The 22,345-nt window shown below is 46.6% G+C and overlaps 2 protein-coding genes across 2 annotated transcripts in view; both read right to left on the bottom strand.

Moving 5' to 3' along the window:
• LOC309526579 (uncharacterized protein) overlaps positions 1–8,912 on the bottom strand; it is a 46,487-nt gene extending 37,575 nt beyond the window's left edge. Inside the window, exon 1 of the mRNA XM_082212852.1 lies at positions 8,738–8,912. The gene's annotated coding sequence lies outside the window, so the exon portion shown is untranslated. The remainder of the gene's footprint in view (positions 1–8,737) is intronic.
• The window catches only part of PFKM (phosphofructokinase, muscle), a 47,560-nt gene that overhangs the window by 13,394 nt on the left and 11,821 nt on the right, over positions 1–22,345 (bottom strand). The window contains exons 3-14 of the mRNA XM_082212453.1: positions 21,311–21,388; positions 15,463–15,652; positions 10,671–10,836; positions 8,369–8,413; positions 7,746–7,854; positions 5,791–5,886; positions 4,820–4,912; positions 3,303–3,428; positions 2,131–2,195; positions 1,808–1,871; positions 482–628; positions 289–359 (exon numbers count right to left, since the gene is read on the bottom strand). Of these exons, the coding sequence (XP_082068579.1) occupies positions 289–359; positions 482–628; positions 1,808–1,871; positions 2,131–2,195; positions 3,303–3,428; positions 4,820–4,912; positions 5,791–5,886; positions 7,746–7,854; positions 8,369–8,413; positions 10,671–10,836; positions 15,463–15,652; positions 21,311–21,388 (1,250 nt within the window). The remainder of the gene's footprint in view (positions 1–288; positions 360–481; positions 629–1,807; positions 1,872–2,130; positions 2,196–3,302; positions 3,429–4,819; positions 4,913–5,790; positions 5,887–7,745; positions 7,855–8,368; positions 8,414–10,670; positions 10,837–15,462; positions 15,653–21,310; positions 21,389–22,345) is intronic.

The raw sequence follows: 22,345 nt of genomic DNA, 5'->3' as shown, positions 1-22,345 counted from the left end.
TACTGAGTTGGAATCCAGGAATATCAGGAGGGCCACAAGTTAGCCACCTCTGCTTAAAGCTATAAAAGGGACATGTGTTTTTTCAATTAATTATAACAGGAAAAAGTTTTCCTCAGCTATGTTTGCCAGCTGTGTTTATGTTTTAAATTTTTCTTTAATCATTTTCTTTTTTCTTTTTTCTTTTAAACACAGAGTACATCCGTCCATGGTCACCTTTCCATAGCTGTCAACTTACAGATTTGAAAATAAGGGACGGTTGACAGCTATGCACCTCTCCCATCATAATACCTTTTGGTTCCAAGACTCGAACCACCTCTCCCAGTCCAGCCGCCGACTCCTCCCCATCCAATTTCTTCAATCTGGAGAGGAAGGACGGAATAAAGGGTTTCTTTAGCTCAAAGCAGCTCTTTCCTGAGCCACTGGCAATTGTGGAACTCTCTTAGAAGGGAGTATTAATCCCTCAGTTAAACAAAACAAATACCTTTCCTTCGGCTAGGCCTTCAAACCCGTCGTGCACAGCTAGCATCCTATGGCCGTGGATCAATCCAATTCTAACGGTAGACCTCACGGCTGCATTCATGCCAGCTGCTGGTGCACCTACGTTCATCACTGCCAGGTTGTAGCCGCTCTGCAGAGAAAGAAAAGGATTGGGGATCAGAAAGGGCTTTGAATGTACTTCAAAGCACAACCTGTTGGGGGATTCTGGGTTCCACTGAAGGAGCCGGTCACACAGACAGAAATGCATTCCTAGAGCAGCTTTGCTTCCATTAGAAGGATGGTTTATTTATTTATTAAAATTCTAATTACATTTGTGTGTGTGTGTACTCCAATAATAATAGTAATATAATAATTTATCATTTATACCCCACCCATCTGACTGGGTTTCCCCAGCCAATCTGGGCGGCTTCCAACAGAATAACAGAAGCAAACATTAAAAACTTCCCTAAACAGAGCTGCCTTCAGAGGTCCTCTAAAAGTCATCTGATAGGAGGGCGTTCCACAGGGCGGGTGCCACCACTGAGAAGGCCCTTTGCCTGGTTCCCTGTAACCTCACTTCTCGCAGGGAGGGAACCACCAGAAGGCCCCCAGAGCTGGACCTCAGTATCCAGGCTGAATGATGGGGGTGGAGACGCTTCAGGCATACTAGGCCGAGGCCGTTTAGGGGTTTAAAGGTCAGCACCAACACTTTGAATTGTGATCGTAAACGTACTGGGAGCCAATGTAGGACTTTCAGGAACATGAGAATAAAATCAGCAGAAAAATACCAATAAACAAATACAAACTGGTTAAAAAGAAAGATAGCTCATGTTACAACTGTTAGGTTGTGGGTGAACATATCAGACAACACAGCGATTCTTCAAACAGCTCTTGTTTATTCACAGGCCAGAACAGAACTGAACTGAAGGGTTCAGCCAGCCTGCTTATATAGAGCTCCAGTACAACGCAACTGTAACAATTTTCTAAAACTATCCAATCACTGAACGTCACTTTCGACCCCTTATTTGCATAACTATCTACAGTATCCCCCTGCTGGCCCAGGGTGAGAACTTCAGTACATAACAACAACAGCCTGTCTAAGCAGTTCTCAACAGGATATGCAGACCTGCCTATACCAAAACAAAGGAAGCGGCCTCGTAGAAGGTCAGGTCTTCACGGTCTCAGACAGAGAAGGGTCTCTCCCATCGCCTGCTACATGAATCCTTTTATTTAGAGATGCCAGGGATCAAACATGGGACTTACACACACAAAGCATACCACTGAGCTATGCCTTCTCTCCCACTGTATGCCCCTTCCCCGCCCCCCTTACCTTTGCAGAGGGTGGGCGAATATGGGCCAAAATCTTGTAAACATTCCAGTTGTTTTGGAAACTCCTGCAGGGTGAATCAAATTATTAGGAGCAAAGGAAGCAGTCTTCCAACCTAGGCTAGTTCAAGACTGTCTACACTGACTGGGATTGGCAGGAAATCCTTCCCAGCCCTTTCTGGAGATGCGAAGGACTGAATCCAGGACCTTCTGCATGCCAACCAGATGCTCTGTCACTGAGCTACGGCCACTTCCCCTTCCTAAGAGTAAAAAATAAATTGCACAGAGGCCCCGGAAGGCCTTGTTCACATTGTAGCTCCAACTTACCTTCCCCTAAGTTTAAGAGCTTCATCAAACCGTCCCTCATTCATCGCTGTTGTGACATCTTTAGTCTGTTGAAGGAAGACAATAGTGACAAATAGAATTTTTTATTTTTTATAATCATATTTATTAAATTTTCCATTTTAACAATCCAATTAAATCCACGTTGGGGATGCGGGTGGCACTGTGGGTTAAACTACAGAGCCTAAGACTTGCCGATCCTTAGCAGGTTGGCGGTTCGAATCCCCGCGACGGGGTGAGCTCCCGTTGCTCGGTCCCTGCTCCTGCCAACCTAGCAGTTTGAAATCACGTCAAGTGCAAGTAGATAAATAGGTACTGCTCCAGCAGGAAGGTAAATGACGTTTCCGTGCGCTGCTCTGGTTCACCAGAAGCGGCTTATTCATGCTGGCCACATGACCCGGAAGCTGTATGCCGGCTCCCTTGGCCAATAAAGCGAGATGAGCGCCGCAACCCCAGAGTCGGTCACGACTGGACCTAATGGTCAGATGTCCCTTTACCTTTACCTTTACCTTTAAATCCACGTTAAATACATTCCAAATGATAATGCAGTCAAGCAGTCCAAATTTTATGCCAAATTATAAGTCTTTGATTTCTTACCTGCCCATAAGGCCCCAGGAGCGGTAACAACAATATAATATACCCTTATGAAAACAACTATTTCAAAAGAAACAGAACAACATACAGTGGTGCCCCGCAAGACGAATGCCTCGCAAGACGGAAAACTCGCTAGACGAAAGAGTTTTCCGTTTTGGAGGTGCTTCACAAAACGAATCTCCTATGGGCTTGCTTTGCAAGACGAAAATGTCTTGCGAGTTCCTGTGGGTTTTTTTTCTCCCCCCCTTTTCCTAAGCCGCTAAGCCACTCAACAGCTGATCCGATAAGCCGATAAGCCGCTAAAAGCTGCTAAAAGCCGCTAATAGTGCTAATAGCGCTAATCCACTAATCCATCAATGGGCTTGCTTCGCAAGACGAAAAAACCGCTAGACGAAGAGAATCACAGAACGGATTCTTTTCGTCTTGCGAGGCACCACTGTACATTCAGCAAATGTGGTGGGGGTCCAGCAAAACAAAATACCTTAACTGTCGAAGGCTGGGATAAAGAGGTGCATTTTCTTGTCCCACCCCCATAAATCCACATGCCAGCAAACAATACTTACTACTTGGACGCACTCCATGAGAGGAAGACGGACAGCCTGGTTACCAGAGAGGCTGACAACACATGCTGGAGTATCAGGAGTTCCCTCCAGTAGCGCCATGACAGCTTCCACTCCCATCCTGCTTCCCTGCAAGATGGAGAACAGAAAAATGATTTTTTAAAATGGTTTGGGGCTTTTTGTATTTCTGCAAACACCTGAGCATGTCAATACTTCCCTCTTGTTTTACAGCAGCCTAATTTTGGCTCCAATCTGGCTCCAACACTTGCCACCTGAGTTCATTATTAGAGGGAGTGATAAGTAATTTGTAATAATAATAATAATAATAATAATAATAATAATAATAATAATAATAATAAAATACTTTTATTTATACCCCGCCCTTCCCAGCCAAGACCGGGCTCAGGACAGCTAACACCATGTATGAAACAATTGATTAAATTACAACTTAAAAACAAGATTAAAATACAATATTAAAATGCAGCCTCATTTCAGTAGAAACTCAGATCAAAAACTTTTTTGGGGATGAAAACGTCAAATCTTCACCAAAGGCCAACTAATTACCTCCTGCTGCGTGAATGGTCACCGAGTGCTCTTATCATGCCAAACTTTGCCGAAAAATGCGAGAGACTGCATTTTGTGGCCCTTTGTCTACACAGTTTACAACGTGACACAATGGGCTCTAGTCCAAGAAAGCTCATACCTCAACTAGTCTGTCACGAGACCCTTTGCCCTTCTACAGAAGTGTAACATTCCCCACCAGCAGGCAATTAATTCCAGAGAAGTTAACAACCTAGAGGCAGCGGGGCTGCATCAAGTGTGTGGGGAACCTTGGGACCGCCAGGCGTTGCTGAACTACAACTCCCATCAGCCCCAGCAAGCAGGGCCAACGGCCAGGGATTATGGGAACTGTAGTTTGGCAACATCTGGAGGGCCAAAGGTTCCCCACACCTGGACTACACCTTTAGAAATGTCTCCTCCTGCCTCTCACTCCAATATGCAATACAGTGGCACCTCTGGTTACGAACTTAATTCGTTCCGGAGGTCCGTTCTTAACCTGAAACTGTTCTTAACCTGAGGTACCACTTTAGCTAATGGGGCCTCCTGTTGCCGCCACGCTGCCGTCATGCGATTTCTGTTCTCATCCTGAAGCAAAGTTCTTAACCTGAGGTAATACTTCTGGGTTAGCGGAGTCTGTAACCTGAAGTGTATGTAAACCGAGATAACACTGTACAGAAGTACCTCAGGTTAAGAACTTAATTCATTCCGGAGGTCCGTTCTTAACCTGAAACTGATCTTAACCTGAAGCACCACTTTAGCTAATGGAGCCTTTTGCTGCTGCCGTGACGCCAGAGCGCAATTTCTGTTCTCATCCTGAAGCAAAGTTCTTAACCCGAGGTACTATTTCTGGGTTAGCAGAGTCTGTAACCTGAAGCGTCTGTAAGCTGAGGTACCACTGTATTGTTTACAGGCGTGTCATCTATATGATGCATCAGAAACAAAACTGCATTGCTTTTTACCAGGATGCGATCAAAGGCAGAGGGGGTCCCACCGCGCTGCACATGTCCAAGGATGGTGACTCTTGTGTCATAGCCCAGGCGTTTCACAACCAGCTGCAGAGAGAAGAGAGGTGCAAAAAAAATGACATTATCCCTTCAAAGTTAAGAATGTTCACTGGACAACAGAGGGCGAACCAGGCTTTTGTTACTCTTTGAGTCCTTTGGTTGTACAAACCCGCCCTTTTTAACTGTGCAGGATAATAATAATAATAATAATAATAATAATAATAATAATAATAATAATAATAATAATAATTTATTATTGATACCCCACCCATCTGGCTGAGTCTCCCCAGCCACTCTGGGCCGCTCCCAATCAAATGTTAAAAACAGTACAGCATTAAATATTAAAAACTTCCCTAAACGGGGCCACCTTCAGTTGTTTCTGATAAGTAAAATAGTTGTTTATTGCCTTGACATCTGCTGAGAGGGCGTTCCACAGGGTGGGTGCCACTACCGAGAAGGCCCTCTGTCTGGTTCCCTGTAACCTCAGTTCGCGCAATGAGGGAACCGCCAGAAGGCCCTTGGTGCTGGATCTCAGTGGATGATGGGGGTGGAGACGCTCCTTCAGGTATACTGGACCAAGGCCGTTTAGGGCTTTAAAGGTCAGCACCAACACTTTGAATTGTGCTCGGAAACGTACTGGGAGCCAATGCAGATCTCTCAAGACTAGTGTTATGTGGTCCTGCCGGCCGCTCCCAGTCACCAGTCTAGCTGCCGCATTCTGGATTAATTGCAGTTTCCAGGTCACCTTCAAAGGTAGCCCCATGTAGAGTGCATTGCGGTAGTCCAAGCGGGAGATAACTAGAGCATGCACCACTCTGGCGAGACAGTCATTCTGCCTCACAGCGAGTATTTCAGCTCAATCTCAATGTTAGGGCAAAGGACATTGACACAGACGCTCCGAGCAGAAACAGGATTGCATCACCCACACTTTTAATGTCTTCTGAGGTGATCGGCTTGCCGTGCTTGTCAATAGCTCCTTCAGCCACAATAATGATGTTCAGCCTTGAGCCTCGGGTTCTTGTCTGTGGAGAAGAAAAGAAGGAGAGAGATCCACTTTAAACCATGTTCCAGACCTGGTTTGGAGACAGGAACTGTCTTGGACAGCCAAGAAAGGCTGCCGGGAACCCAACCTTGGTGATTCCCCTAGACCTCTCTACAGCTTTCAGTACCATCAATCATGGTACTGTTCTCTGCTCAATTGCTGCTGCCATATCCTTAATCAAGGCTGGAGACAGTTTTGTGCAGCCTAGAGAGGGCCTGACTGTGAAACTCAGGCTACCCTAGGTTTGTCTAGCTTCTCCAGCTCACCAGGCCTTTGAGGTGGCTTAGGACCTGTGAGGATGTCCCATTGTTTTGGTGCAGATTTCTTTCACTGACTCCAAATACAGTGGTGCCTCGCAAGACGAAAAGAATCCGTTCTGTGATTCTCTTCGTCTAGCGGTTTTTTCGTCTTGCGAAGCAAGCCCATTGACGGATTAGCGCTATTAGCGCTATTAGTGGCTTTTAGCGGCTTATCAGCTTATCGGATCAGCTGATAAGTGGCTTAGCGGCTTAGAAAAAAGGGGGGGAGGGGAAAAAACCGCAGGAACTCGCAAGACATTGTCGTCTTACGAAGCAAGCCCATAGGAGATTCATTTTGCGAAGCACCTCCAAAACGGAAAACTCTTTCGTCTAGCGAGTTTTCCGTCTTGCGAGGCATTTGTCTTGCGGGGCACCACTGTACTTCAACTGATTTGCTTTTTTAAACATTCTCCAGCCAGTATCACAGCATCACCATATTACAGCATATTACAGCCCTGAGATACTGGCTCAAAATCTCAGTCTTTGGCCTAGGGAAGTGGTTACCTCCATAGCTAAACAACAAGGAGTTTACCAGCTCATGGATGAAAATTATGGTTAGAAAAGCCACTTCGACTGGTATGCCCCCTTCTCTCCTGTACCATCTGGGTATGATATCGCCCTTGAATCTCTGAGGCAAAGGCTCTGGGACATATTCACATAGTGATCTCCGATCTCAGTATCATGTTAGCTGTGGCCCATTAGCAGTAGGAATTCACTATGGGTTCGAGTTTCAGACACCTGCATATCTTAGAAATTTGTCTGTACCAACATATCAGAGTTTTCACCAAAGCCAAATTAAATGTATTCCCATCAGAAGTGTTAAACGGCACTGAGAGATATCCCTTATCAAAACAGGATCTGTGTATGCTCTCAGAACGTCGACTGCATGAGGCATATTTTACTGCATTGCGGACAATATGACCAAGCAAGGGAACTATTGATTAAAGCACTATTGGCAAATCGGCCGGGTCAGTCTGAAGCCTACTATATCAAATATCTTCTGGACAACAAGTCCAATGATATCACACTGGCCGTGGCAAAGTTTCTTTTAGTAGTCATACGAATCAAAGATCAACATACCCATGACTAAACAAATAATGCTTCAGTCTTCCTTCCCTGGGGGGTTGTCTGTATGAATCTGTATTTTATTTATAATCCATGTTATGGGTCATTGGGGGATGTGGGTGGCACTGTGGGTTAAACCACAGAGCCTAGGACTTGTCGATCAGAAGGTCGGTGGTTTGAATCCCCGCGATGGGGTGAGCTCCCGTTGCTCGGTCCCTGCTCCTGCCAACCTAGCAGTTCGAAAGCACGTCAAAGTGCAAGTAAATAAATAGGTACCGCTCCGGCGGGAAGGTAAACGGCGTTTCCGTGTGCTGCTCTGGTTCGCCAGAAGCGGCTTAGTCATGCTGGCCACATGACCCGGAAGCTGTACACCGGCTCCCTCGGCCAATAAAATGAGATGAGGACCTAATTGTCAGGGGTCCCTTTACCTTTACCTTATGGGTCACTGGACCGCAATAAAGATTATTATTATTACCTCAGTTAGCCTCCTGCACAAGTGATCCTCCCAGTCATCCTCTGGTGGAGATTCTGGAATGAAAACCCAGTCTGCACCACTTGCCAAGGCTGTTACAAGGGCTAGGTAACTAAAGAAAGAGATAAAAGCCAAACAATGAGCCATTATTGATTTGGTGCAAGATTTTAAGCTAGCAATAGTGCTTGAAAAATCCAAGCAGGAAAGGAGCTTTCCTAAAGGTTACTTAGGTCTGATTGGAGACTGATTCATATCATCCTCTCTCTGGGGAAACTCAGACTGCACTCAGACTGGATAAATTTGATCTTACTGAATTCCAGTACCAACTGGATCCACACTTCGTGGGCTAGTGTGTGGATCAGAATGTAATCATCCTTCAGATCAGGCATCGGCAACCTTCGGCCCTCCAGATGTTTTGGACTACAATTCTCATCATCCCTGACCACTGGTCCTCTTAGCTAGGGATCATGGGAGTTGTAGGCCAAAACATCTGGAGGGCCGAAGGTTTCCTATGTCTGCTTCAGATCATTCACTTCATTGATTTTTGCACCGCCTTTTTAAAAAAAAATGATCAAAATGCATTTTAAAACGTGACATTTGAGAGAAATAAGGATAGAAATTCCTACCCGCAGTGACGACCCATGACCTCCAGCACAAATGTCCTCTGGTGACTGCAAGGCAAAACAAATAATAAAGCACTGTGTGTATACTTTTTTAAAGAAATGTTTTAAACATTCGAGAAAAGATTTGAGTTTTGTATGTAGGGAAAAATTAGGGATAGCTCCAGCTTGTGTCGTTTGCTCATCATTCCACATCTTGGCACTAGCTTTCTAACTGCGAATGTTATCCTTTTTGTTTTTGTTTTCTTTTTTTAAAAAACTACTATCCACACAGATTCTCACATAATTAGAAAGACAAGGGATTGCACAGGCTCTTCTCAGAAAAAAGAGAGTCCCAGGTCACTTCAACCGTTACCAAGAAGGTCCTCAAAATACCGTATTTTTCGCTCTATAGGACGCACTTTTTCCCCTCCAAAAATTAAGGGGAAATGTGTGTGCGTCCTATGGAGCGAATGCAGGCTCCTTGGCTTCAGCGATAGCAACGCAAAGCCTCCGAAGCTCAGAGGGAGCGCTCCCTCTGTGCTCCGGAGGCTTTGCGCTGCTTTCGCTGAAGCCTGGAGAGTGAGAGGGATTGGTGCGCACCGACCCCTCTCGCCCTCCAGGCTTCAGGGATAGCCGCCGAAAGCCTTTGGAGCGCAGCGGGAATTCGCGCTGTGCTCCGAAGGCTTCGGGTTCCTTTTGCTGAAGCCGGGAGAGCAAGACTCTCCTGGCTTCAGCAGAGAGGGAGAGCTGTGCAGCGCCCCTTCAGCCAAGCGGGAGGAGAAATGGAAGGAGCTCTGTTTCTCTTGCCACTTCGCTGAAGGGGCACTGAGCAGAGAGGGGAAGATTCCCCCCCCCCCGTTCTCCCCCTCTTATGGTCCTATGGCCCGGTGCGTCCTATAGAACGAAAAATACGGTACCTCATTAAAACATGTACAAGCAGTGGTGGAGCGTATGCTACCGCCACTCAGGTTGGGCTCAAGGGACACGCCCCAAGGGCCAGATTTAGGTTTGATGAGGCCCTAAACCTAATGGGTCCCTTTATATGTCCAGCTGTCCTTTGTCAACAGCAAATTGCCGCTGTTTTTTTATGTTGAATATAGGCTATATGGTAATTTATGGACCTAATACAGTGGTACCTTGGGTTACATACGCTTCAGGTTACGTACACTTCAGGTTACACACTCCGCTAACCCAGAAATAGTGCTTCAGGTTAAGAACTTTGCTTCAGGATAAGAACAGAAATTGGGCTCCGGCAGCATGGCAGCAGCAGGAGGCCCCATTAGCTAAAGTGGTGCTTCAGGTTAAGTACAGTTTCAGGTTAAGAACGGACCTCTGGAACAAATTAGGTACTTAACCCAAGGTACCACTGTAGGTATCTAAAGCAATTTGTACATAACAAATAGGAGCCTACACAATACAAGACACTGTTGCTGTATGTAGGTTTTATTTTATTTGTTTTTTATCTTACATTTTGGAAATGTACATCCAGGTTGATTTCCCTTTAAAAAATTTGGGGGGCCCACTCAGGGCCCTAAGCTATAGCTTGTTTAGTTTATACGTAAATCCAGCACTGGGTGGGGTACAGAGAGAGCCTGCTGCGTCCAGGGTCAGGTGTGACCCTGAAGTGCAGCTGTGGCCAAACAAGGGAAAGTTGCCTTGGTTGCAAAAATATGCCTGGGGCCACAGATCTCCACCCCCATGCTACACCACTGTGCACAAGTTTTACCTTGAAGATCCTTATCAGTCATACCTCGGGCTGAAGTTGCTTCAGGTTGAGCGCTTTCAGGTTGCGCGACCCGGAAGTAACGGAACATGTTACTTCCGGGTTTCGCTGCTCATGCATGCACAGAAGGTCAAAATGATGTCATGCGCACGCGTAGAAGCGGCGAATTGCGACCCGCGCAGACGCGGGTTGCATTCACTTCAGGATGTGAACGGGGCTCCGGAACGGATCCTGTTCGTATCCAGAGGTACCACTGTATTTTCTTGTTCTCTCTCTCTCTCTCTCACACACACAAAACCTACCCTTATCTATTTAAGATATATATATATATATTTTAAAAAATTGTACAACAGAGAGTAGGCAAACTGAGTCAAATTTTGCCTGTATTTGCAAATATATTCTTTCCCATTTTATATGCTCCTGCATGAGGAAGAGCAAAGAGCTTCTGCGATTGCTCTGCAACTGCCGTCTATATACACTTTCAAGCCTAGTCTTAAGGGCTAGGACTTTGTTTTCTTCTCTTTCTTCAAGCTGCAGAAAGAGATTCTCATGGTGCCATTCAGGAACTGTATAAATCAAAGGCACAATGCCTACAAGTCTCACCTCTGAGCAGTGGTGGTGATAGCATCCACTATTTCCATTATCCTGTGGAGAGCGGAGTCCGTGCCAATGGTCATGTCAGTGCCACAAAAGTCGTTATCAATAGAACCAACCATGCCAACAATGTTTAGGTAACTAGACTTGCTGGCTTCTTCTGCCGTGATGCCACCTGGGGAGGTATTAGGCAAAGAACCAGTGGAATACCAGCATATGATATAATTACACCATCCCTGAAAGTTCACTCTTAGCCTAAATCTAGCAATAAGAAAGCAAACGTTCTGCATATTCTCCTTTTATCCTGCAGGTAAGAGCAAGGGGGGCTAAGATGAGGTTCTCCAAATATTGTTGGAGTCCAACTCTCACCAGCACAGGGACTTACCGTCAGTGGCGTAGCGTGGGGGGTGCAGGGGGGGCCGGCCGCACCGGGCACAACATCTGGGGGGTTAGGGTTAGGGGGCGCAAATCCACGGGTTAGGGGGCACAAATTACTTGCCTTGCCCCGGGTGCTGACAACCCACGCTACGCCACTGCTTACCGTGAGGGGGAAATTTTTTTGATCCCCTGCTAAATTTGCCCATTTGCCCTCTGACGAAGAAATGACCAGCCCATAATTTTAATGACATCCTCGGACAGCTCTTTGGTCTTGGTCATAGAATCATAGAATCATAGAGTTGGAAGAGACCACAAGGGCCATCGAGTCCAACCCCCTGCCAAGCAGGAAACACCATCAGAGCACTCCTGACATATGGTTGTCAAGCCTCTGCTTAAAGACCTCCAAAGTAGGAGACTCCACCACACACCTTGGCAGCAAATTCCACTGTCAAACAGCTCTTACTGTCAGGAAGTTCTTCCTAATGTTTAGGTGGAATCTTCTTTCTTGTAGTTTGGATCCATTGTTCCGTGTCCGCTTCTCTGGAGCAGCAGAAAACAACCTTTCTCCCTCCTCTATATGAGAAGACTGAGGCAAAGAAGCCATTGAGGAGTTCAGCCCTTTCTGTGTCCCCTGTTTGCATTTCACCATCTTCTCCTCTGAGTGACCCTACTGTTTCTTTGTTCTTCCTTTTGCTACGGACATACCCATAAAAGCCTTTTTTGTTGCTTTTAACCTCTCTAGCAAGCCTGAGTTCATTCTGTGCTTTAGCTTTTCTGACTTTGTGTCTACATGTGCTGGCTATTTATTTGAATTCCTCTTTGGTGGTTTCCCCCCTTTTCCATTTTTTGTACACATCCTTTTTTAATCTTAACTCAGTTAAAAGTTCTTTAGATCAGTGTTTCCCAACCACTGTTCCGCGGCACACTAGTGTGCCGCGAGATGTTGCCTGGTGTGCCGCGGGAAAAATTAAAAAATTCGAAAGATTTTTTTTTTAAAGTCAAATTTTCGATTGGGGCGCCGTCACTAGATGACCCCTGGGGTTCCCTCCCTCCCTCCCTCTCTGCGCCTCCCTCCTCCTCCTCCTCCTCCGGGGAGGCCCTTCCTGGCTCTCGGCCAAGGCTTGGCGGCTGCCACTCACTCACTCGCTCGCCCACCCGTCCCTCCATCCCTGCACCCGGCCTCTCCCCCTCTGTCCCCGGCGCGGGGGCTGCCGGGATCCGTAGTCCCCTCGCCCTTGGGCTCTGCGCCCACGCGGGGTGCGCAAACTACGTTTCCCAGCGTGGCCTGGCGGGCCAGGCGTTTTGTTTGAAGCGCTCTTCTCCCGGCCATGGAATGAGCGCAGCGGCGGCGGCCGGGCGGGCAGGGGCTCTTCCGCGCAGACCCCGCGCAACCTGCCTGTGCCCCCGCGGAGATCGGGTGGCAGGATGGAGCCTGGGGATCCCCGCTGAGGCGGAGCGGTGGAGGCGGAGGCTGCCCCCCAGGTAGGGCTGCGTCAGGGGTTTTTTATTTTTGCAATGCTGCATCCGCGCCGGAGGGGACGCATCGGACCGTGGGGAGACCCCTTGGCGGGCGTGCAAGGCAATGCATTGCATGGCGTTGCATGGAGTGCAGTGCAGTGCAATGGCAACGCGGCGCCCTGCATGCATGCATGCAACTTCCACCGGCGCTCCGGACTTGGCAGGTGAGGGGGGTCCTCAGTGGGTGGCAGAGAGAGCCGGGAGGGCGAAGGGGAGCCGGGGGGGAGCAGCGCTGCTCCCTGAGCCGAGCCCGGGGGGAAACTTCGGCGTCGTTGCGCCGGGTGTTGGAAGCGGAGGCTGGCGGGGGCCCCTCACCTGCAAAACCTGGTCGCCTCTCATATATTTCGTGCATTGCATTCATCGCCCGCTTTCTCCTCCAAGGAGCTCCCGGGGGCGCGCGTGGTTCTCCCCGTGTTATCCTCGCAACAACAGCCCTGCGAGGTGGGTCAGGCGAGTGGCCCAAGGGAGCACCCAGGGATTGTCCTGGCCAGGTGGGGTGATTTGAACCCTGCTCTCTGCCCGGTCTTCGTCCTCATTTAGCCCCCACATGTGCATGACTGTGCATGACTGAGGTTTTCCCCCCTCGTCTTGGCTATGGTGTGAGTCTGTGCTGTTAATTAATGGGGTTCTGCCTTCGGAGAAGATGAGCCAGCCCTCAAGGAGGTGATTATGTAATTTGCTAGCAATTCATGTCCCTCCCGGCGTGACGCTGCGCGCTGACGTCACGGGGCTGTAATGGTGGTGTGCCTCGAGATTTTTTTCATGAAACAAGTGTGCCTTTGCCCAAAAAAGGTTGGGAAACACTGCTTTAGATAGCCACCCTGGCTTCTTTAGGCACCTTCCATGTTTCCGTCTCATTGGTATTGCCTGAAGTTGTGCTTTTACTATCTCCCTCTTAACAAACTCCCAGCCATCATGAACTCCCTTTCCTTTTAGCATTACTGTCCATGGATCTCACCCAGCACTTCCCTAAGTTTTATGAAGTCGGCTTTCTTAAAGTCAAGAAATTGAGTCCTAGTATGCTTGGCTGCTCCTTTCCGCTGTATAGTAAACTTCAGAAGAGGATGATCACTCGCGCCTAATGATCCTTCCACTTCTACCCCACTTCTTCTCTCCCTTAATTTTGACCCAAATGCTCTCACTTTGGCTTTGAGGTTCTAAATCTTGGATCTCTTCACAGGTGTACACATCCCTGACACATAACGCCACTCCTCCTCCTTTCTTGTCTGGTCTGTTTCTCTGAAATAGATTGTATCCCTCCATTATTACATTCCAATTGTGGGACTTATCCCACCAGGTTTCAGTGATGCCTATTATATCATATTTAGTTTGCTGTACCAAGAGCTCAAGCTCATCTTGTTTATTTCCCATGCTTTGCGCATTAGTGTACAGACATTGAAGTCCATTAATCATTCCCCCATGTCTCTTATTTAAGGATTTTTTCCTCCCACCACTAGGTCTGCGTACTGTTTGCTCCATTTGGTCTATGGCATTTGGATGATCATCATCATCAATTGATAGACTCCTACCTTCAGGAGCACTGTCTCCCTCCCCTACATTAGTCAGTTTAAAGCCCTCCTGATGAGGTTTCTGAGATTTTTGGCAAAAACATTGGTGGATTGATTGCTTCTGTTGACAGGTGCCTTTTGTACAGGTAATGTAATGAGCTGGGATTACAGGTAAGACCTCTCCCTTACAGCAGGTGCTTCTAATCTCAGCTTGTTACATACAGTGAAGATACCAGGTAGCCTGACATCTGGCTGGTTGACAGGGGATCAAATACCGTATTTTTTGCTCTATAGGACGCACTGTTTCCCCTCCAAAAATTAAGGGGAAATGTGTGTGCGTCCTATAGAGCGAATGCAGACTGCGCGGCTAAGCGGCTAAGCTGTGCAGTGCTCCGTCTCACTGTTCTAGCTTGGGGTTAGCTGCGCAAAGTCTCTGCAAGGCAGCTGGGTGCCTTCACCCCGCTGATCTGCAGAGGCTTCAAAGGCTGCGCTCTGGGGGCTTCAGGCACCTATCCGCAAGCCTTCTGAGCGCAGCAGGAGTTCCCACTGCGCTCCGAAGGCTTGCGGATAGCCGACTGAAGCCTGGAGAGCGGTCGGTGTACACCAATCCCTCTTGCTCTCCAGGCTTCGCTTCGCTGGAGAGGCGCTGCACAGTTTTCCCTCTCTGCGCAGCGCCCCTTCAGCGAAGCGGGAGGAGAAATGGAAGGGGCTCCGTTTCTCCTCCCGCTTCGCTGAACGGGTGCTGAGCAGAGAGGGGGAGAATCCCCCCCCTGTTCTCCCCCTCCTATGGTCCGGTACGTCCTATAGAGCGAAAAATACGGTACTTATTTCACTCATTACAATGCACATCAATCTCTGACTTTTGTCTTCTGGGTTTCGGGGGGGGGGTGTTCCTCTTGTTACAGTGCTGCCCCGCAAGACGAATGCCTTGCAAGACGAAAAACTCGCTAGACGAAAGGGCTTTGCGGTTTTTGAGCTGCTTCGCAAGACGAATTTCCCTATGGGCTTGCTTCGCAAGATGAAAACGTCTTGCAAGTTTGTTTCCTTTTTCTTAACACCGTTAATACAGTTGCGACTTGACTTCATAGAACGCGGCGTGGTAGCCTTTTTTGAGGTTTTTGAAGACTTTGGTGATTTTTGAAGCTTTCCCAAAACTTTCCCGACACCATGCTTCGCAAGACGAAAAATTCGCTAGACGAAAAAACTCGCGGAACGAATTGATTTTGTCTTGTGAGGCACCACTGTATTCTGTCTCTCACATCTATAATAAACCTACCATTAAAATTATGTACTGGTCATTTCTTTGTCAGAGGGCAAACGGGCAAATTTAGCAGGGGATAAAATACTTCCCCCCCTCACTGTAGCATTCAGTTTTTTAGTGGCCTCCTTGGCAATACCTGTCTTAACCAGCTCCTGCAGCAAACTGGTCCACTCCGCTCGGAAGGTATCCGCTCCAGTCAAGCTGCCGTCTCCCCCGATCACGCACAGGTTTGTGATTCCTCTCTTCACCAGGTTGCGAGCAGCTTTCAGGCGTCCTTCGCGGGCACGGAAGTCCATGCACCTGGCACTCCCGATGACGGTGCCACCCTAGGTGAGGGGACAAACCAGGTGAGAGCTGGAAGACAACATTATAGCCACCTAACTTAGGTGCTGCTATGATCAAGAGGAGGAGTCCCTCAAGCAAATCTGCAAGAAGAAAAGATCAAGGGAGGGGAAAATACTTTAGGTCATAGGTACTGTTAAGTTGTGGGTGAACATATCAGACGACACAGCAATTCTTCAAACAGGTCTTGTTTATTCATAGGCCAGAACAGAAGTGAACTGAAGGGTTCAGCCAGCCTGCTTATATAGAGCTCCACTACAACACAACAGTAACCACTTTCTGTAACTATCCAATCACTGAACGTCACTTTCAATCCCTCATTTGCATATGTAGACCTGAGTGAAAACTATCTACAGCATCTCCCTGCTGGCCCAGGGTGAAAACTTCAGTACATAACAGGTACCATGACAAGAAAGCTGCTTCAGATGAGGGGGGGATCCCCCTCGGCCCATGAACAAATACTTTTGAATACTTTAATTACTTTCTATTGGTAGAAAAAGGTCCATATTTTGCAACCTTGCCTTGTTTAACCATTGTGTCTATGGTATAAATCAGTGGTTCCCAATCTTTTTTTTGGCCATGCCCCACCTAAGCATCTCTAAAATCCTATGACATATAATTCTTATTATTAAAAAAGTGAACTCCTATTCACGTGGAAGAAGCCTAAAAAGCCATTAACTTGGTCTAACTCATTCCCAAATTGCCCCCGTCAAAATCAAATTGCGCCCCTGTGGGGCGTGTGCCCCACGTTGGGAACAACGGGTATAAATAGTTTTAGTCACTACCTTCCACGCATTCACATACCTGTGGTTTATTTATTTTGGTTTTATTTTATGTCTGTATTTGTTCAACAGTGAACTATTATTGATATGCTAGCCATTTTCAAATATCTCAAGGGCTGTCAACCTGGAAGAGAGAACAAATTTGTTTTCTCCTGGTCTGGAGGGTAGGACTCAAACCAATGGCTCCAAATTTCAAGAAAGGAGTTTTCGACTAAACATCAGGAAGTACCATATTTTTTTGCTCCATAAGACACACCTGGCCATAAGACGCACCTAGTTTTTAGAGGAGGAAAACATGAAACAAAAATATTCTGAATGAAACCGTGGATGTATGATTTTTGTGGTTCATGCTGTGGCCATGTGATCTGATGGTGAATTTGGGGTGACCCAATGCAAAAATCCTGACGATCCATGTGGATCCATGCTTTGTAACCACATTTTTGCACCATTGCAGCCCTAGGCAACAGTGGGTGCGTGGTTTTTTTGGTGCAGGCTGTAGCCATGGACATGCTATGTGATCTGATGGTGAATTTGGGGTGACCCAATGTAAAAATTCTGAGGATCCATGGGCTTTTACCTTCTCCCTCCCAGGCAGCCTCCGCTAGCGTCCCTTATTTCTCTTCCAATCCCACCGATCAGCTGTTTCCTTTCAACACTGACTTCCCTCTTTTTTGCCTTAGTGCCTTTTCCTTAGCTGGAGAAGTTTTTTGCTCCTCCTTTTCTTCTAATTTCTCTCCTTATTGCTTTAGTCTTCCTGTTCCCCCCCTTTGCAAGTTTGCTGTCTTTACCTCCCGGGCAGCCTCCTTTATCTCTAGTGTCCCTTATCTCTCCCCCCCGATTGGCAAACGATCAGCAGCTTTGTTTCAACACCCACTTCCCTCTTTCAAAAAAAAAGAGCATGATCTGCTTTTTGCCCCTGGGCAATTCGGCTCCAGGGACCACACATTTGCTCCACAGACATTTCCCCTTACTTTTTAGGAAGAAAAAGGTGTGTCTTATGGAGCGAAAAATACAGTACTTTCCAACAGTGAGAGCTGTTTGACAGTGGAAACTCCTTTGGGAGGCTGTTGACTCTCCTTCCTTGGAGGTTTTTAAGCAGAGGCTGGATCGCCATCTGTCATGGATGCTTTAGCTGAGATTCCTGCATTGCAAGGGGTTGGACTAGATGACCCTTGGGTCCCTTCCAACTCTCTACAATTCTACATGGACTATGCATATTGCCATCAGATCCTATTTGATAACATTGTATTTTGCAGAATCGTGTACAACTTTAATATATAAAAATATGTATTAAAAATAAGTTGATCCACATGGAGCACTGCTGGACATCTTTCCAGAAGAGCAAGCAAAAGTTCATCCTCTCTCTCCTGCCAAGGATGTCAAGGCAGCAAACGTCATTCTCCCTGTCATGTACTGAAGTACTCACCCTGGGCCAGCAGGGGGATAGAAGAAGAAGAAGAAGAAGAAGAAGAAGAAGAAGAAGAAGAAGAGTTTGGATTTGATATCCCGCCTTTCACTCCCTTTAAGGAGTCTCAAAGCGGCTAACATTCTCCTTTCCCTTCCTCCCCCACAACAAACACTCTGTGAGGTGAGTGGGGCTGAGAGACTTCAAAGAAGTGTGACTGGCCCAAGGTCACCCAGCAGCTGCATGTGGAGGAGCGGAGACGCGAACCCGGTTCCCCAGATAACGAGACTACCGCTCTTAACCACTACACCATACTGGCTACTGTAGATAGTTATGCAAATGAAGGATCGAAAGTGACGTTCAGTGATTGGATAGTTTTTATGCAAATGAAGGATCGAAAGTGACGTTCTGTGATTGGTTAGTTTTAGAAAGTTGCTACAGTAACGTTGTACTGGAGCTCTATATAAGCAGGCTGACTGAGCCCTTCAGTCAGTTCTGTTCTGGCCTCTGAATAAACAAGAGCTGTTTGAAGAATCACTGTGTCATCTGATATGTTCACCCACAACTTAACACTCCCCCTTTTCCCATTTTATCCTCACAACTTGTTGTGAGGTAGGTTAGGTTGAGAGAGGGTAACTGGTTAACAACAGCATAGCATCTAATACTATCGGGGAAACAGGATAGCTTAGGAGACATAGGCCTGGCTCCATTTCTCTCTCCCTGACACCCCATCTGTCATTTGAGGTGGCTGCTTCACTTTGCTTCATGGCTGGGCTTGCCCTGGAGATTATTTATTGAGGTAAACAGATCCCAAGTCCCACTCCACCCAACTACAGTTCCCAAGGTACTCCAAAAAGAGGCGATGCCCCGAAAAGCTATGACCTCTAATTCTCAGGTTCATTCTCAGGAGAGACAGGGCTCCAAAATGCTACGCCTCCCTGCTCTCTCTGCCCACTAAATTAATCCTCCTCACTACAAAGATCAAGGCATCTTAACAACCACCAAAACCCATTAGTTGCAACAGTTTGAAGCGCTTTGTAAAGCAGTGGTTGAGAATTTCACCCAATTATGTGTAAAGGGTTTGTGAGGAGAGATCAGGGCATTTTTTCAACCAGAACTCAGTTCTGGCACCTCTCAGGTGGGCGCCATTGCCATTATAAGAGAACAAGGGAGTTATTCATGGTGGGTTCTGACACTTCCTTTTTCTACAAAAAAGAGATACACTGGGAGAGATAATACATGTTTGCTACATGTCATCCTCTATCTCTACAGTCTGGATGCCTAGAGAGAGTTGTGGCCAGACCAGAATCCTCTGCAATTCTTGTTTATGAAATTCAAAAAAGCCCCGACTCATGCAAGTATGGCTGCAAGCAAAGGTCAGCTCGGGTTTCGAGTTATTTTGGGTCTCAGGCATTCATTGTGACCCCAGCTATGGCGATATCATTACACTTAAGATGGACGACTTTGCCAGTGACCCCAACAGGAGAAAAGGTCAAGATGTTACAATAATTTTCCTCGTGACAGGAGCCCCTCACTCAACCAGCCAGTGACTTTCCTCAAACTGGAGAAGGAGCAAAGGAACTTCTCAAAGGGGAAAAGAATAACCTTTTTATATATATAAAAAATAACACTTCAATATTTCCAGAGGTTTAAGATATTTTTACAAGGTTAAAATTAAAATCCCACTAGGGATTATGTCACGTATAGTGTCCATAAATAAAATAAAGTAAACCTTATGCCCCTGTCAAATAAACACCCCTGGGGCAGATTTGATGGAGGCACAGGGGACTGCAGAGGCAAAGAAGGAATAACAAAACAACAACCCACCACCCTGCCCACTTTCACCAATGCAAGCAGAACTTGGCTGAGAACGTCAGGATCCAACCCAATGAAATGCAAACCATGCCTTAATTCTATAGCAGCTTTCCTGAAATATACTCGGAGTCGAGAGTGGATTTCATGCTTTTTATTTAGCTCATAGTGGTGAGGAGGAATGGAAGTTCCCCCAGAATGTCTGCTTTATATACATCATTTACACAATGGGCCACACGTGATTGGCTAATTCCAGGATTCACCTGTAGGCCAATCAGGTCGCGGATTCACTTCCACCTGGAGCTGGATTGGGTGGCTCCTGTGGACCAATCAGACTGCTGCATTCTGGATCCTATTGTTCTAGGACCAATCAGACTGCTGCATTCTGGATCCTATTGTTCTAGGACCAATCAGACTGCTGCATTCTGAATCCTATTGTTCTAGAACCAATCAGACTGCTGCATTCTGGATCCTATTCAACTCAGTACATAACATTTCCCCAACCTAGTGCCCTCCAGGTGGTTTGAACTACATTTCCCACCAACTTCAGCCAGCATAGTCAATAGTCAGAGATGAAGGGAGTTATCGTTACCACATAATACTCATTCTTCATTTGTAAGCAATTGATCACTTAGTGTGGCAGCACCCACACTCTGGTCCCATTCATTCTTTTTGGCACTTGCTAAAAACTTTCTGGTTTAGGCAAGTCTACCCAGAGCCTAGGACTTGCCGATCAGAAGGTCGGCGGTTTGAATCCCCATGACGGGGTGAGCTCCCATTGCTCAGTTCCTGCTCCTGCCGACCTAGCAGTTCGAAAGCACGTCAAAGTGCAAGTAGATAAATAGGTACCGCTCCAGCGGGAAGGTAAACGGCGTTTCCATGCACTCCTCTGGTTCGCCAGAAGCGGCTTAGTCATGCTGGCCACATGACCCGGAAGCTGTACGCCGGCTCCCTCGGCCAATAAAGCGAGATGAGCGCCGCAACCCCAGAGTCGGCCATGACTGGACCTAATGGTCAGGGGTCCTTTACCTTTTACGCAGATATGTAGAATGTTGACATGTGTTTTAATCTAGTCTTTAGCTTAACACTGATTTTATTTTTTTTGGGGGTGGGGATGTTTTAAGTAACTGTTTTTAATTGTTCTTTTTCTACTGATAATTCATTGTTTTATTCTTTTTCTAAAATCCACTTGGAGGATTTCCGTCTTTGCTTTTTTAAACAAAGCAGTATATACATTTTGTGAAATAAATAAATGGTTGAAAGCATCAGGGGGGCACCAGGTGGTTCTGTAGTATCATAAAATCCTGAAATCTTCACACTAGTGACACCTAGGGTAAGGAGTTACAGATAGGTAGCCGTGTTGGTCTGCCATAGTCAAAATAAAAAAATTCCTTCCAGTAGCACCTTAAAGACCAACTAAGTTAGTTCTTGGTATGAGCTTTCATGTGCATGCACACTTCTTCAGATACCTATCTGAGAAGATACCTATCTGAAGAAGTGTGCATGCACACGAAAGCTCATACCAAGAACTAACTTAGTTGGTCTTTAAGGTGCTACTGGAAGGAATTTTTTTATTTTGACTAGGGTAAGGAGGACAGCTCTGAAGCCTCTCACACCCTGAGGGACAAAATCTAAGGGCTTACCAGTTGCAGCATCATGGATACACTTTCCCATGTTGCTTCCTTAATATTGTCACCACCGTCCACAAGCCCTTGGTAGCCCTGAAACAAAGGTCAGAAGAGATTATTTAAAAAGAGAAGCCTTTTTGAGCCTCCATCTCCTCTAGAGCTGGTTAACTCAAGAAGATAGAGACACCATAGCTGTGAGCTGCTGCTACAGCAAACTACAGTGGCACCTCGGGTTACATACGCTTCAGGTTACATAAGCTTCAGGCTACAGACTCCGATAACCCAGAAATATTACCTCAGGTTAAGAACTTTGCTTCAGGATGAGAACAGACATCGTGCTCTGGCGGCGCGGCAGCAGCAGGAGGCCCTATTAGCTAAAGTGGTGCTTCAGGTTAAGAACAGTTTCAGGTTAAGAACGGACCTCCGGAACGAATTAAGTACTTAACCCGAGGTACCACTGTATACTGAAGAAGGAACGTTAAGGACAAGATGCAGTTCAAGTACATTGCCAGGCTGGTGCATTGTTTGACCTCAGGATATTTCCAGCTCCTTTAGCCACTGTAGCAACACTGAACAGGAAGCACCTCAACAAACAAATAATAATAATAATAATAATAATAATAATAATAATAATAATAATAATAATAATAAATTTATTATTTATACCCCGCCCATCTGGCTGGGCTTCCCCAGCCACTCTGGGCGGCTTCCAATAAAATTTTAAAATACGGTAATGCATCAAACATAAAAAGCTTCCCTAAACAAGGCTGCCTTCAGATGTCTTCTAAAAGCCTGGTAGTTGTTGTTCTCTTTGACATCTGGTGGGAGGGCGTTCCACAGGGCAGGTGCCACTACCGAGAAGGCCCTCTGCCTGGTTCCCTGTAACTTGGCTTCTTGCAGTGAGGGAACCGCCAGAAGGAAGAAGAAGAAGAAGAGTTTGGATTTGATATCCCACATAATACTCATTCTTCATTTGTAAGCAATTGATCACTTAGTGTGGCAGCACCCACACTATGGTCCCATTCATTCTTTTTGGCACTTGCTAAAAAC

The sequence above is a fragment of the Podarcis vaucheri genome, assembly GCF_965113315.1.
Source record: "Podarcis vaucheri genome assembly, chromosome: 2".
Lineage (NCBI taxonomy): Eukaryota > Metazoa > Chordata > Lepidosauria > Squamata > Lacertidae > Podarcis > Podarcis vaucheri.
The sequence above is the reverse complement of the archived record's forward strand: the minus strand, read 5'-3'. Positions and strand labels throughout refer to the sequence as shown.